Here is a 16,037-nt window from a genome sequence, read left to right as displayed (position 1 = left end):
GGGGTCTGAAGGGGTGGCCAGGCCAGGTCGGATTTCCTTCGAGACTAGCGAGCGCAGAGCTCCCACCTTAGAGCTTGCTGCAGCTACCCCGCTCCGCGCCCTCCGGAGACCCGGACGGGACCATGGTGAGAGCCGGGTGCTCGGCACCGAGCAGAGCGCGGTGGCCGGGCCTCGCGGGGCAGCCGAGGGTGGCTGGGCGGAGGGGGCGAGCCTGCAGGACCCCAGGAAGTTCCCGGGGTCGGCGCGGGGCCCGGCGCCTTCAGTCTCGCTCTTGTCTCTTCCGCAGATGTGGACACGCTGGCTCGCGCTCGCTCTGGTGGCGGTCGCCTGGGTCTGCGCGGAGGTAGGGAGCCGCTGAGGAGGTCCGAACCCGGGCTCCCGGGCCACCGGGGTCTGCGCGTGGGGCGGGCGGTGGCGCGTCCTGGGGATGCTCTCCCGGGCGCGACTGGGAGTTTCCGAACGTGGGGATGGGGGGCGCTCGGAGCAGGAATGCTGCTTCCGAAACTTAAACCTCAAAACCAGGAAAAGAAGTTTGAGGAGTGAGCGGGAGCCCCGCCGCGGCTAATATGGAGGGAGAGTTGGGGGCGGGGGGCAGGACGAGATGGGCCGTTTGGGACCGAGGCGGCGACGAGAGCGGCAGCCGAGTTCAGAAGGCCGCCTTGAAAGGAAATTGAGGAGAGTTGGGGACTTTTCCTTCCGAGTTTGTCTCCTCGCGGGGAGGGGTAGGGGTAGTTAATAATAAAAAAAACAACACCCCACCCCCGCCGCCACAAAATCCCAAGGGATTCTTCTTTTAGCGCGGAGTAATTTTTTTTCCTTTATAAAGATGATAATTACCTGATTTTTTCCCCCATTGTAAAGTGCCTTCGGATTTTGTGCTATTGTCAGGACCATATAACGGCCTTTTAAAATCTCAGATCTTCTCTTAAACTAGTGTTGCGCAAGTGTGAGCCATCCGTTGCTCAGCCCAAGGAGGGCTCGGCTTTTCCGAAGTATTTCAGCACTTTTCTGGTAATTTTTTTTTTCAACTCCATTGACCTTCCTGAGATACTACAAACAAACCAACAGACCCTTCACTTACAAGCCCTTCCATTAACTCAAAGCTTTATGGACAGAAAATAAACAATTCTAAATTCCCTGGGCTCTAGTCTCCAGAAAAGTGAGGTCAGAAACCAAACATTTGATAATTATGGCAGGAAATGTGGAAGGAATTAAAAAGCATGAGGGAGAAGAAATGGAATGTACATTACAAAAGAAATAGCTCCCTGGTGGGTGGTTATTCTCCCTCTTTGAATTTTTTTCTTCATATTACATTTTAGCCCCACCCTTAGCACTGCCACTAGACTCTGCCCAGAAAAAATCATAAAAGCATACAAGGTCTTCATGATTAAACACACACACACACACACACACACTATATGAACTCATTTAATTGACCATTACAGTGTTGGTTGGGCTGGAAACACAGGCAGTTTTTACAATGAAATTTTAAAAGTAGCTAATATTTATTGGATATATGCTTTGTGTTGTAATAAAACTCCGTTTTAATGATGAGGAAACCGAGTCATAGAGGTTGCATAATTTATCTGGTGCTCTAATCTGTTAAGTGGTAGGGGTGGGATTTGGACCCATAACTGCTGTGTACTTCTTGTATGGCAGACACTGGGCTGCATGCATCATTTCTTATACAGCTTCTCCAGCCTTGCAAGGTCCATTTTGTAATTCCCATTTCACAAAGAGAAATTAGGTAACCTGCCCAAGGTCACACAGCTAGTTAGTTCTGAAGAAGGATCTGAACCTAGCTCCCTTCACTCTCTCCAGCTTAGGAACCCATCTTGAACTCCAAATCAGCTTCTAATGCATTGTTTTCTGGGGTTTGAATTTGAGGGAAGATCCCTTTTCACTGGTGATTTAATCCTGGCAAAGGAACACCCTCGCTGAGGCCCTCAAAAGGCAGCTGCAGCCCTTTGATGGATGAGGTGGATCCTTGAATGGTTTTACAGCAGGTTTAGGATTGCCAGCTAGTGTGTGAAATCCCTCTGTGAACTGGAATGCTAACATGAGGTGTGAGGAGGCTGTGGGTTCTCTTTCCACAAGGCTGTGTGGCCCAACCTCCAGGATCTACTCTAGGCAGCCTGTACTACACTCCCTTCCCTCAGTGCATTGTTGGGAAAAGCTTAGTTCTCATAGGAAGTTCTCCTGGCAACAATTTCCTGCTTCAGGTGGAAGAGTGGAGAGTGTACTGTCACAGAATTCCCAGGCAAAATCCATGGGGAGGAAGGTAAAATCAAGAAGTGCTGAGGTAGGAAAACTGAGGAAGGTGGTGCACAAAGGAGGCTGTGAACTCAGGTTATGTGAGGGATGAGCAGGTATGATCTAGGATTATCTTTTAACCAATCCAATGTCTTGGTGTCTGGCCTTAGTAACATTTAGCAGTTTTTAAATCCGTGTCTTAATAACATACCTTTTATTATCAGTAAAAAGATAAATTAACTTTAGTAATTTGAATATTATCTTCAGCATTTAATCGTGCAGTTAATGGTGCTCGCAGTAGAGATTCTTTTCTTTGATAGTTATAACATATAACAAGCAAAGCCTAATAATAATATTTACAGTCCACTTTAGTAAAGTTTAGGGCTCAAATTGTTCAACTCAGTTTTCTTGATGCCTTTTGATTGAATACAAGCACAAATACTCAATACAGCGTATTTTTAAAATGTGATTACCTGACGAATCACGTTGCTATTTGAAGAAGCCAAGCATTTGGAATAGTAGACTCCAGAATCAGAGGTGTCCTAAGCTTGGGAAAAGGTGGCTGTCATTATTAATGTCAGTCTGTAAACCCTCTTTGGTTAGATTCAAGAATCCAGTAACAAATCTCATTAATGAAAGTGTTATATTTTTAATATTTTCCATGGTCTCTTACTTACCTTGGCACCTCTAGATTGCTTTTTTGGTAACTTCCGTTCTTGTGTTCTCTTTGTCTTCATTCTCTATCAAAAATGTATTCCTTCAGGCAGCCTCCATCATCACCATTCTGCTTGAAAGAGGTGTTAGGGGTGTGGCACATCTCTTGATGAGCATATATTACCATCCGATATGGGTGAAGAATAGGGGTGGCGGCAGTAGGGGGAGTGCTTCAACTAATTGCACAGCTGCTCCTTTTCTAGATTCTTTTGGGAGGGGGCTTTGTAGGCCTGCTTGCTCTCCTACACCCATCCCCCTCCCACTGAGAATTACTGCAGTTGACTGAGGCTGGAAAAGGCTGAGAACCCAGGCATCAGTGCAGGTGCCCTTGAGTCTCAGTAGGTGCATCCAAGTCCACTCCAACGTGGCAGGCTGGAGGGGACCCTGTGGCCCTACTGCCTGCTTTTGAAAGCTGGTGTTGGCAAGGGCCTATGCACTCTTCCTTGGCAGTTGTCTCTGCTGGCACTCTGATTCCTAGCATTCCAGGTCTATAAATTCATCATAATATATTCACAAATCAGAACACTCATTCCAGTAAAGGAATGCTTGATCCATGAACTGTGAGTGCATCACTTAAGATAATAACAAGAGCAATAACGGTATACAGACAGACAAAATTATTAGGACATTGTCCCTCTGGAGCCAGATTTCTTAACCTCATTTATACCATTATCAACATACAATTAATCAACCCTGAGGAGTTTTATTGACTGATATGTGATCTGTATACTTTAGAATTATTCTAATAGTGGATTCAGGCAGGTCTAGAGTCTGACCCACATCCTCTGACTTCATAGAACTGCAGCAAAACTAGCATATAAATATCCATCTTGTACATTAACTGCTAAAATAATCTGTTTATCCTTCAGCAAATAAGCTACTTGCTGTAATTTTAAAGACCACTGTTGAAAATTGGGATGTTAAAACATAGCAGGGACTGCTGAATAGCCAAAACAGATGGACAAGCACCCTGCAAATTGAAAATGCATGCTGGCCATTGAAAATGTGTTTAGAAGGCGCACACGTTACAGTTCCCATGGAAGTCTCTGGATTGGGTGACAGAAAGCAGGAGGCAGTTCCAGGGCTTAGAGGAGTTAGTTGGGGAGGAGCTGCGAGGTGAAGATCAGGAGGCATGGGCTACAGTGCATGTATGTCCTGAAGAAGGAAACAAACTCAGTGAGGCAGAGAGAGATGTGTTTCCAGGAGAATGGTAACGGTGAAGGATGAGCTGTAAATATCAGTGTCACACATGGGAAATTGGTAAAGTCACCATGGCTTTTTCCTACTCCTCTTCAAATAACTGGAGACCTGTCCATAAAAGTTCTAACAACCACAAATAGTATTAGCTTAATGACACCAGATATTATAGGATTGAAAAAAATACTCATACTTAGATAGGTTCATTTTGTAAGCCAGGTCATTAATGTCCTGCAGATCAAATGCGTATTTCTCTCTAGAGTGCTGTCTTCTGATACTTGTGACTTTGACACAGGGCCCTTTCTCCAGGGGTGAGTCATTGAAGCCCGGGCCTTCCCTTCACAGTCCCCATCAGTCAGTATTCCCTCTGCAGGTTGAGCACACCCTACATATACACAGCGCAGAGCCATGGGTGAAGTATAAGACATGACCTCTGCCCTCAGGTTGTTTACATTCTAATGGTGGGCCAGGCACTTTCAACTGGCAGCTACAATATATATTATTATAACTAGATGGTGAACAAAGTATCTTTGCAATTATTATTATTGCTTTGTTTTTACACTAGCATAAGGCTTCTCTTGATTTTTACAGTTCTTTTACATTAGTACAGTGCACAGATTATTAATGTATAGCTTAATGAACTTTTACATATGGTTGCACCCATATAGCTACCACCCAACCAAGACTGAGGGAGTCAGAAAGGAGGCTAAGAACTCAGGGTGTATGGAAATAGTTACAGTGAAAAAACTGAGGTGTACGTATGATTAAGGCTACATTTTATCACTCAAAGATCTTTATGGTTTAACTAGTCCAGTTTCTTTATGTCTGGCCCTAGTAACATTTGTTTAATTCATGTTTTGCCAATTATAAACCTTAAATAATTAATGAAAAAGTAAATTAGCCCTATCATTAACAAGACTTGCAATTTGGATGTTATTGTAAGCATTTTTATACGTAGTTAACAGTGCTTGCAGTACAAAATTGTTTTTCTTGTTAGCTACAAGACATATAGCAAATATAGTTAAATACAGTCTATTGATATGAATCTATTTTAGCAAACTTCGGATCAGCTTTGGGGGAGCTGACTTTATTGCTTTGCACGTGGATGTTCCAAAAGTCAATATAATTTACACTGAGAAACTAAATCAAAGAAAGAAACTCAAATAATTCCATTTGACCACTTCATCCTGTTCACTATCACTTTTAAAGGAGCTCTCATAAGTTGCCTGTTACATTATCTATGATAGCTAAGAACTTAAGCCTATTACATACTCCCTAATAGAAGAGCAAAAAGTTAACAGCAATATGTGCCACTAAAAGTTAAGTTTACAAAATAATTTTAAGGCTCTGGCAAATGATTATGATTTCATTTAAAAAGCAGAATACTCCTTACACCAATGCCTTATAGTCACAACTATGTAAAAATTTATAGAGAAGTATTTAAAAAGTCTTGAAATCTATCACGTAGATTCTTATGACCCCTCTCCTTTTTCAAGAGCAATTTCCCTCCTAACATCGTATGCTATTGTATTTCAATAAAAAGTTAGTGTGTTATTTTCTAATAAAATAGGAAAATAAAATATGCTCATAAAAAGCTAAGAGAATATACAAAAAACTAGCACAAAAAATAAAATTACCCATAATTCCACCACCTACCGATAAACCAGCCCTTTATCCCTCCTTTCAGAGAAATTATTAAAATCAATCGGCAGATGTATGTGATGTGCCTGCTAGACACTGGAGTCTTATCAGAATAAGTTCCTCTCAACACTGAGATAAATGACTTACAGAGAGAGCGCAAACATGACCTGCATATCACTACTACCCTCACCCTTACCCCTGACTGACATTGTCAATCAATCATAGAATTCTTTCCTTATGAGCCTGAAGAAGGTTTGAAAATCCTTTCAGCAATGTTGTGTAGCCACTAGCAAGCAATCGGTCTGTATGTGAGATAAAAGATTGACAATGGGGTAAAGTTGTAATGACCACTGTAAGAAGAAAGTATCCCCAGATGAAGAAACAAAGCAGGCAACACCATAGAATATGCTAGAATTTATGATAGGTAATTTACTTATGAGAAGGTTGGGTCAGAGTGGAAAAGATGACCTGGTAGTCTACAGATTATACTCTGCGAACAGATTTTTTGTTACAGTACTTATTTCATAGTATAACGTGTGTACTAATTATTGACAAGACAAAGGGACAAAGAAGGCAGTAGCCAGGGGTCCTGCCTCCTAGTGGTCTTGTGATAGATGATTATAATTGATACTATTATCAGTTTGATATTTATCTTGGATGTCATGCCATTCTGGCTGTTATTGACAAGAAAGTATTAATGGCTACATTTTAAGGTACACAGACAATTCATCAACTACAAAGCTTAATTTGCTTACTAAAGATAGGTTGGTCAAGGTCACTGCATGAAACTTACAAATGAAATGAAATTTGGAACACAGAGATGGGGTCGGTTTTTGTTCACATCTACATCTGTACAGAGATATTTACCATTCCTGCTAGAAAAGTCAATCTAATTTGACAAGTATTGGTATATCTTTAGTCTAAATTAATATGCTTAAAGGGCAGAGTTTGGGACTACATGATAGGACTAGGGGAGCAAATAGATGAAAATGTTAAGAAAACAGCACTTTGTTCTTGGCCCAATTTTCTAAGTTCTTTTTCTTTTTTATGATTTTTTCCTCACCTGAGGACATTGTTTCATTGCTTTCAGAGAGAGAGGAGGGAGAGAGAGACAGAGAGACAGACAGACAGAGACAGAGAGACATCAATGCGAGAGAGAAACATCGATTGGTTGCCTTCACATATGCACCCCAACTGAGGATCGAACCCGCAAGTTAGGTGTGTTCCCTGCCCAGGAATCAAACCAGCAACCCTTGGTCTACGGGACAACGCTCCAACCAATTGAGCCACACTAGCCAGGGCAAGCTTCTAAGCTCTTTAATCGAGTTCGAACACCTTAAAGTAAGGTAAACCCTCTCATGTCAGCCATCAGCCAAAACACGACAATGAGAACTTTCTTGGGTGTTCTGAGGCAGTAACAGTCGCTTTTGCTAAGGCTCTGGGAGCTGCTGCTGTCCTAGGTAACAGCTTCTGCACCTGCAGCCGTCTGGCAATAACCTGCTCATAGACAGCTCTTTGGGAAGCTGTAGTACAAAATATATTCTATAAATCTGCATTTTCTGCTGTGGTTGGAGGATTTCCTTGTAATCTCTTCACAGACTTTTTATATGCTCATTTGGAAGTCATCACCTATAAACTATTTGCAGGATTAAGTCTGAATTTATGACCTTAAAATGTCCCCTAAATAATCCTGGATACTATTGTGACCAACTAAGCTGTTGCCAAAACAAGTCATGTGACACACGGCAAAAGCCATGACATGTCACAGGCCCAGATTTATGTATGTGTGTGTCATGGGATATTGGCTTGAACTGATGTAAGGAAATGCCTCATTGTCTTGGCTTTTTATTGTGTTCAAGATTTAAAATCTTGTGTCTGAGGCAAAATTTGTCTTTTTCCCCATAGTCTCTCCTTCCATCCTCCAACCGTAGTAAATGAGTATAATTTATTAATCTCCTACGAAAGTGGTGGCATGAATTCTAGTCACTTTCACAAATGCTGCTATGAAGCTTAGTGTGTCACTAAAAGGCACACCATATAGGTCCCAGTTCTGAGGGAGCTGCTACCACCATAGCTACTGTTCAGCTTGAATGGACCTGGCCGTTAGGGGTCAAATCCATGGCTTTTGCAGAAATTACCACCCCCTTCCTCACCTCCTGCTGCTGGCTCAGAAACTCCTGGAATACGACAGTGGGATGGATGCATTCTCAGAATCTGAGAGGCTCTGCTGGAGCTGCTGGGGCCATTTCTGCCTGTGCACCTTGACCATTTGGCCAGTCTGTCCAGTAGGTGGCAGTTTTTTGTGTGGAATGTCACCTGAAGTTGTTTCCATTCCTGGAGCGCTGGTGCTCCTCTCTGATTGCCCGTTTTCATGTCACTGCAGCCTTCCACTGAGCTCCTTTCTGCATTCTCTTCTCGTTCTCAAAGCTGTGTTTCCAACTCTTATCTCTGACACAGACCCCGCTACAGAACCTTCTCCTTTTTAAGAAGGACATTATAAAATAATGAAAGAGTCCTTGGCTCGGAGGCCTTGCTGATCTTACCTTTTTAAAGCCACCTGATGTCTCTGCAGCTTCAGGTAAGAGCAAGGGCATTGGGGTAGTGGAGAGGGTTTGAATTCTGGTGTCATTTGACTGAAAACTTGTGCAAGTTACTTAACACTCCTGAGCTCACCTTTCCTAATCTGTAAAATGGGAATAATGGAAAAGGTTTCCTCTACTCATGGCACACACTCAACACTAAACATCTGCAAGAGATGAAGTGACTGTTTTGGGGGGTTTTTCGACAGTGCTTTTTGACTGTCAAGATTCTAACAAGAAAATTCACAATTTGCACATTAGCATCTACTTGGCAGTGTCTGCATATGTCTAACCTGTGTGCTGGCTCAGGTTCTTATTGTTTATGAAATACCCTTGAGAGAAAGGAGAGCATAATGGTTTGGCACTCAGGCCTTGAATCGGGATTACCCAAGTTTAAATCCTATTGCCCTGTGACCTTGGGGAAGTTAATTAACCTCTCTGCGCCGATTTCCTCATCTATACAATAGGCTTACTACAGAATGTTTCCTCCATGGGTTACTTGTGAGAATCACACAGGCTATTTATTACAAGTAAAGCAATTAGAAAATTGGTTTGGCACATAGAGTTCAGTAAGTGTTACCTATTATTATCATTCTTGTAGCATTCCTATTTATCGGAAGAGCTCCAAAAGCCATCGGTGTGTGTGCGTGCATGTGTGTGTGTGCATGGCTGTGCTCATGGCTTGCAGAATTCCCCTTGCCTCTTTTACTCTCTCCAGAGATTAAGGACCACCTTCTTTTAAAAGTGCAACTAGGATATTTATTTCAGAGGATGCTTTGACACCCAGAATTCATATCAGAACCCTTGCTTCTACTGAGCCAATCTTGCCTTCAGACTGCTAGATAGTGTTTCCTCTGTGAAGCCAGAGCCCTATCATTCCTCCAGAAGAATTAAATACTCACTGAGCACCTCCTGTGCACAGACCGTGGGCTCTGCAAGTCAGCATGGGTTCTTCCTAAAGCCAGAGACAGCGAGGGAGAGAGCTGGAAAGGGAAGCAGAGTGAGAAAAGGCAAAGAAGAGAGGCAATCAAACTCCTGGAATTCTTCTACGTTCAGTTTTTCTTTCTTATGTTCCTCCTTAAAATATGGAGGTGGCCCCCAGATATCTTGGACTTTTTGTGGCATGCTCATTTTCATATATTCTTGCTGTACTACCCATAATACATGTTACTGGACCACAAATTCTAAATCTGGAGTTTGGAAAAATGCAATCAGGCAGAAGAATAGAACCTTTTGCTCTTTTTTTTTTTTTTTCCAGATTTAATGTGTTTTATTGATTAAAATATTACATTTGTGCCAATTTCCCTTCCCTCTGCTCCCCTCCACCCGGTGGCCCCCCTCCCTCCAGTTGTCCCCCCCTTTTAGATTATGTCCATTAGTTGTGCATACAGTTCCTCCCAACCTCTCTCCGTCTATTCCATTCCCTCCTACCTTGATCCCCAATTCCTATATCATCTCCCTCCCTTTCCCCATTCCCCCTCCCTGTTGACCTCCCCCCAATATGCTTCCTGTACCCACAGTTCCTTTTCCACTCTCGTTGCCTGTTTAGTTTGCCTTTGTTTCATCTCCTTAGCTTCTGTTTTTTAAACCAGTCCCTTTAACATCTCATATAACAGTGGTTTGGATCTAATGAACTCTTTCAGTTTTATTTTGTCCTGGAAACACTTTCTCTGTCCTTCTATTCTGAATGACAATTTCGCTGGATAGAGTATTCGTGGTTGTAGGTTTTGGATTTTCATTACTTTGAATATTTCTTGCCAGTCCCTTCTTGCCTGTAGGGTTTCCCTTGAGAAGTCTGCTGATAGTCTAATTGGGACCCCTTTGTACATAATTCTTTTCTTCTCTCTTGCTGCTTTTAAGATTCTCTCTTTATCTTTAATTTTTGACATTTTGATTATAATGTGTCTTGGAGTGGTTCTCCCTGGGTCCAGTCTCTTGGGAACTCTCCTTGCTTCCTGGACCTGCAAGTCTATTCCCTTCCCCAATTCTGGGAAGTTCTCCTTTATTATATTTTCACTCAATTTTTCAAGTTCTAGTTCATCTTCCTCATTCTCTGGCAAACCAATGATTCTTATGTTGGGCCTTTTATAGCTGTCCCAGAGGTTTCTGATCCTTTCATTGTTGCTTCCCATTTCCTCTCGCTGCATTGGTTGACTGCTTGTTCCTTCTCCATATTCCAGTTTGTTGAAATGAACTCTGGATTTTTTTTCCTCACCATCTGTCTCGTATGCGGTTTTGTTCCTTTCGTTATGAAAGTTTTTCGCTTCTTTCTTATCTTTTTCCTGCTCTTTTGTGAATTCTGTAAGCCACCTGATAACAATGGCCCAGAACTGAGCCTCTGACAGGTTTCTTATCTGTTCATCTGTCAGGTTCTCTATCTGCTGCCTGGTGAGCTGTGTCACCGGGATTTCTATAGTTGCCTGCCTCATTTTGACAGATGCGTTTTGTTTTCTTGGGCCGGCTGTCGGGGGCAGTGCCTGTGTACTCGTAATGACCCAGCGACCGGCGCCGTTTGGCGTCACAAGTCAGCGACCGGCGCCTGTCTGCGACCTATTTCGCAGCCCTGTGGTGCTTTCTTTCTTTGGGGGCGGGGGTCCAAAATGGATTCACACAGTTATTCAGCTAAGAGACCGGGATCTGTCCTCCCGCCCCCCTGGGCCTCACTGTTTAAGGCGATGCGGTGGCCGCTCTCCCCAGCGCTGGGGTCGCGCACTGCCAGGGGCTTGACTGCCGCCGGTTTCGCCGCCCTGCCGCCGCTCCACAAACAGCTTTGCCCTCTTTAACTCTTACCTGCCCGAATGGCACCGCTGGTTTATAACTTCATATGTTGGGCTTCCGTGTAGTTTTATTTTCTGGAATTTCTAGTTATCCTTTGTTTTGAAGTAGTTGTATTCCTCTCTAGTTGTAGAGGGAGACTTAGCGTGTCTGTCTAAGCCTCCATCTTGGCCGGAAGTCGAACCTTTTGCTTTTATTGTTTGAAAATAAATAACCTCCTCTCAAAGACAGGGTAGGAAGTATTCCTAGAATGGGCTGGATTTGTCCCTTTGGGAACCACGGCAACGCTTCGGGTGCTTTGCACACAAACCCTGAGTCTGGGCACTGATGAGTCTGGAGGCCAGCCCTGCCTGCAGCCTCGCATGACCACCCATGCCCAGGCCCCAGAGCCGGTCTCTGTTGATCCACATGTGGCCCTTTGCTCTCCTGTCCGTGTTTCCCCTCTTCCTTCTTGTCTCTCGTTTTCTTTCTCATCTTCCTTCTCCTCAGTTACAGAGAGGTCACCCTGGAATGTTTGGACTGCATTAGGAGCTGTCAGAACACCCCCAGACACCAGGTCCACATTTTCTGCAGAGAGAAAATGACACAAAGGCTTGATGCATTATTTTGCTTCACCATGTGAGACAAAGTCAAGTTTTAAAGTAACTCAAGAAAGCAAAGTAAAAAGTATCACAAACCTATTTTCTGTCAGCCAGGCACTGAGTTAGTGCTGTCAACTAAGACAAAGACCCTGTTCCCAAGGCACTTGCAGTCCAGTGGGGGAGGGACGCAGGGGCACAGGCTCATATTGATCCAGTGTGGTAAGTGCTGGGACAGGGCTGAGAACCTAACCCAGCCCTGGGGTACCAGGAAGTCCTCCAAGAGGGAGAGGTGCCCCACAAACTGAGCCCTGGAAAGTGAATGGTAGTTAGCTGGACAACAGGCTGAAGGAGAGGCAAAGAGCCTTATCTAATGTAATTCTCACAACCTGATAATGAAGTTATTTTTTTTAAATCCTCACTTGAGGATATGTTTATTGACTTTTTAGGGAGAAAGGGGTCAGGAGAGAGAGGGAGAAAGAGATCAATGTGAGAGGGAAACATTGATCCGTTGCCTCCTGTACAGACTGTGAATGGGGATTGAACCTGCAACCTAGGTGTATCCCCTGACTGGGAATCGAACCCTCAGCGTTTTGATGCACAGAACGACATTCCAATCAACTGAGCCACCTGGCCAAGGCTGATAATGAAGTTTTTCTAGTCTTCATTTTGTGAATGAAGAAACAGTGACTCAAAGGTTTCAGTTAGTTACTTAAAATCAGCTATCTAGTACACAGTAAAGCCAGTGTACAAACCCAAGACTTAGATTCTCAGGGCAAATGTGACAGGCGGACTCCATCCTGCACTCTGCTGACCAGGCTATGTGCATCGGTGTGGGGGCTCTGTGCCCACCCAGGGGAAGGGGCACCTTTTTCCTAACTGATGTGCAAAGCTCCCAAACCCAACTTTTTCTTTCAGATAGATGATGCTTTTTAGACTCTGGTGGCCATTTCTCCATCCATACATTTTATAAATTGACATCATTCAGTCTTATAAAATTTTCTTAATGGACCTCCATCAAAAGCTAGTTTTGTAATTTTTGCAGATTTTCCTCATGAATTCATTAAGGTGATAGAAACGAAAATTTGAAGAAATCTGTTAGTTTTTTTTTTTCACCCACCAATATGCTACTCTGAGCTGTTGCCCAACTCGGTCTCATTTGGGAACTATGATTCCCCAGGGATTAAGAAAAGCATTCCTAGCCTCCCTCTGATTGCTGGGTTAGCACAACTTCCCTCAGCCCACAGCCGAATTCCAGCCCCGAAGAAAAAATGTCTTAGTGAACTCCCAGCCTGGAGTCTGTCAGAGGTCGTGTCGTGTGTTTGCATTAGCTGAACAAAAAGCCAGCAGGCTTTCCAGGCTTGATCCCCCTCCTCCCTGCAACCCCTCTGGGGAGGCCAGTTAACGTCTAGACAGTGTCTGCTTGGCACTGTGCCTTCTCAGCACAATCTGCACAGTTCTGCAGCTCTCACTTGGGGTCCTCTCCTCACTCGTTTCCCCAGTTTTCTTAGCTTTGAACTGTCCCAGGGGGACTGGCATGACCATACATATAAGAAGCAGGTGAGTGAGTTTATGAGACTGTCAGGATTCCACTGTCTGGAAAGGTTCAGAGTTGAGAAAATACCAATAGTGCTGCCTGAAGCTGTGACTGAGTTAACAGGCATTCCTGATGTGAACTGGCTTCAGACAAGCCTCCACAGACTGGCTGGAGATGGGTTGCCGTGAGTAACCCAGGACAGGCGCTGGCACCCAGGGGAGAGCCTCGTGTCTTCCGTGGTGAGCGTGCACTTGGGCAAGCCAGTGGACCCTTCATCTGAAAAATATGAAGGTTCAAGTAGGTGAGCTCTAAATCCCAGCTCTGAAATCCTATCCATAAAAAAAGGAGGTAGACATTTTAGGTTGAATTATCAAAATACTCTACATAACGGAGTTAGGACATTTGATTACTTCTTGTCTTCATCAGCCACCCAAGGAGGAACAATCTGAAAGAGAAGCTAGAGCAGGAAAAGAGAGTAAGAGCAGTAGGCATCTTGGTGTCCTTTCCTTCCTCCTGCCTGTGTTGAGTGTAAGGTAAACAGTACTGCACGTGGCACTGAACGGTCCTCATGCCCAGGAAGTTCAGCTGCAGTTTGCTCTATAGTAAAGGAATCGCTTGACTTTTCTGCTCCAGAAACCAGCTGCTCACAATGTTGGGCAAGAAATGAAGAATGCTGGGTCCCCTTGGGTTGAGCAAGGAATTTTTTTTTTAAAAGAAGATGACCCAAAATTCCAAAGTGTGCAACGTCAGCTTTTATTGAACTTACATGCAAAACAAAGAAACAAAATTTTCTTCTGACCTTTATAAATGTTCATATTTCTTTAAAAAATGTTGCATGAGCCTTAATCTTAATTTCTGGAACCCTGGTTTCCTTCTCAACATCTCCCGGGCCCATGACCAGGATCCCGGGTTTCCTGAACAGGCGTTGAGGAAGTTGCTGCCCTGGTCCCCATGCCCTTCTCTCTCAATCAGTTCAGGCCTTTTGTTACAGCTGAGAGCCCTGCTCTTTGGCCTTGACCTCATCCGTTAAATAAAGCGACTTGCTCGGGTGAACTCAGTAAGGAAACAGGTTAGTGCAGGTGATTTAGCCCTGCTTACGTGCTTGGTACCTTAACTGCAGTCCAGTTCCTGAATCCCACTAGATAATTCCAGTATGCTAAATTGTGCTTGACCTCATTCTAAAAGTCAGAGGTATATTTTTCCTCCCAAATCCCATGGTTAGCACATCCCACAAGCTTCTCTATTAGCATTAGGCTAACTGAGCCTATTTTCAGTTACGGAGAAAGACCCAAGTTTGTGGCATAACATTTGCAACAAAGAAAAATAAAATGATTGAAGAACTCATAGACAGACAGTTCAGAGAAATTTCTGCTGGCTGTTGTCAGGCTCATCTAAACTTTAGTGTGAATTTTATATGTGTAATAATTCTGTCAGAGCAGCTAAAAGCCGTTGAACTGAGCAGACTCAGACATACTTGAGTTCCCTTCACTGTTAGGGTCCCTGTCAGGAGGGCCCAGGTGTGGTTCTTGGTTGCACAGCCCAGCTCACAGAAATCTGCTTTGCAATGGAAGCAGAATTCACAAATGCTCAGAACACTCAGCTTTGCATGTCCAAGGGTATCCTTATCCTTGGGTCTTCACTATATGTTATTATTACAATACTAGAATTAATTGGGACCAGGCTGAGGTCTATATCAGAAGCAGGAAATTTACCTGGCATCTCGGTAGAGTCCTAAAAATCTTTCAGGAATGTGTCCATCTGTGCTTTGTTCTCCCAGTCTCCTCTAGTTTTCTATCATTGGCATTTTTCTTTTCTTTCTTTCCTTATCCTGTGTGGCCTTGGCCTTGCCAACAGCCACACACAGAGAAGCAGACTTCTTGTTTTAGCTACTTATTGTAGGGGAAAGCCTTTCACTTTATGCATTAATTGGTGTCTGCGTCATTTTCTGCATGGCACCAAGGGCTGACTAGTGATCAAAGAAAACCCCAGCACAAGGACACCTCTTTAGGTGTGAGTTCTTTTTTGGGTTTCTCCATTTCCTTTTTGGGGGCGGGGACAAGACAAGAAAGGAGAAAGTGACTGGGAAGTGTTTTGAGTAGAAGCCAGACATTCAAGTCTGTCTTTGCTAAATGTTGGGTATAATAAGTTCAGTACTCATTGCAGACATTTTTTCTTAATAAAATTTCCAAAGGTGTTTGTGGGCCATATTATTTAAACTTTAAAGGACAATTACCAAGTTAACAGCTTTATTTGTGAGAGTTACAACTGGAAAAGAATCTTCGTGTTTTTTCTTTATTCCCTATAGGAGGACATGTATAATATGACCTGGATGATGATAAGAAACTATAAAACTTATATTTTTGTGGGTGTTTTTTACATACCCTATTTAGGCAATCTCCCTTTTAAAAAATAGACAAAAATAAAGAAATTATAAAGATGATATAAAATCCTAGAAGAATAATCAACTCTTGAGGATTACTAACCCCACTGTGTTGGTCATTTTACAGCTTAGTTAAATGAATGTACCCTCTAAGTTCCCTTTACACATTTGATCAAATAGAAGACCCTTCATTTCCTGCTTAAGTTGCTTCAGTGAATTGCTACGTGGATTAGTGAACAAGCTGGTTCCTTGCCAGTGACTATATTTCAGTCGGTGATTGGGTTATTTTTGTAGGTAATGCTATCATTATCTTGCCCAGTGTAAATAGCATTGTCATTTAGTGACCAAAATTACTCATGTTCCAGTCCTGGAACGTAAAGACC

General features: G+C 43.3%; 1 protein-coding gene across 1 annotated transcript in view; it reads left to right on the top strand.

The window, feature by feature from the left end:
* The first annotated feature begins 9 nt into the window (after window positions 1-9).
* The window catches only part of FSTL1 (follistatin like 1), a 52,571-nt gene continuing 36,543 nt past the window's right edge, over window positions 10-16,037 (top strand). The window contains exons 1-2 of the mRNA XM_090277096.1: window positions 10-125; window positions 287-343. Of these exons, the coding sequence (XP_090133222.1) occupies window positions 123-125; window positions 287-343 (60 nt within the window). The 5' untranslated portion in view covers window positions 10-122. The remainder of the gene's footprint in view (window positions 126-286; window positions 344-16,037) is intronic.

The sequence above is a fragment of the Furipterus horrens genome, unplaced genomic scaffold (genome assembly GCF_987537825.1).
Source record: "Furipterus horrens unplaced genomic scaffold, mFurHor1.1.pri manual_scaffold_1, whole genome shotgun sequence".
In the NCBI taxonomy this organism is placed as follows: domain Eukaryota; kingdom Metazoa; phylum Chordata; class Mammalia; order Chiroptera; family Furipteridae; genus Furipterus; species Furipterus horrens.
This window is presented reverse-complemented; position numbering and strand designations above follow the sequence as displayed.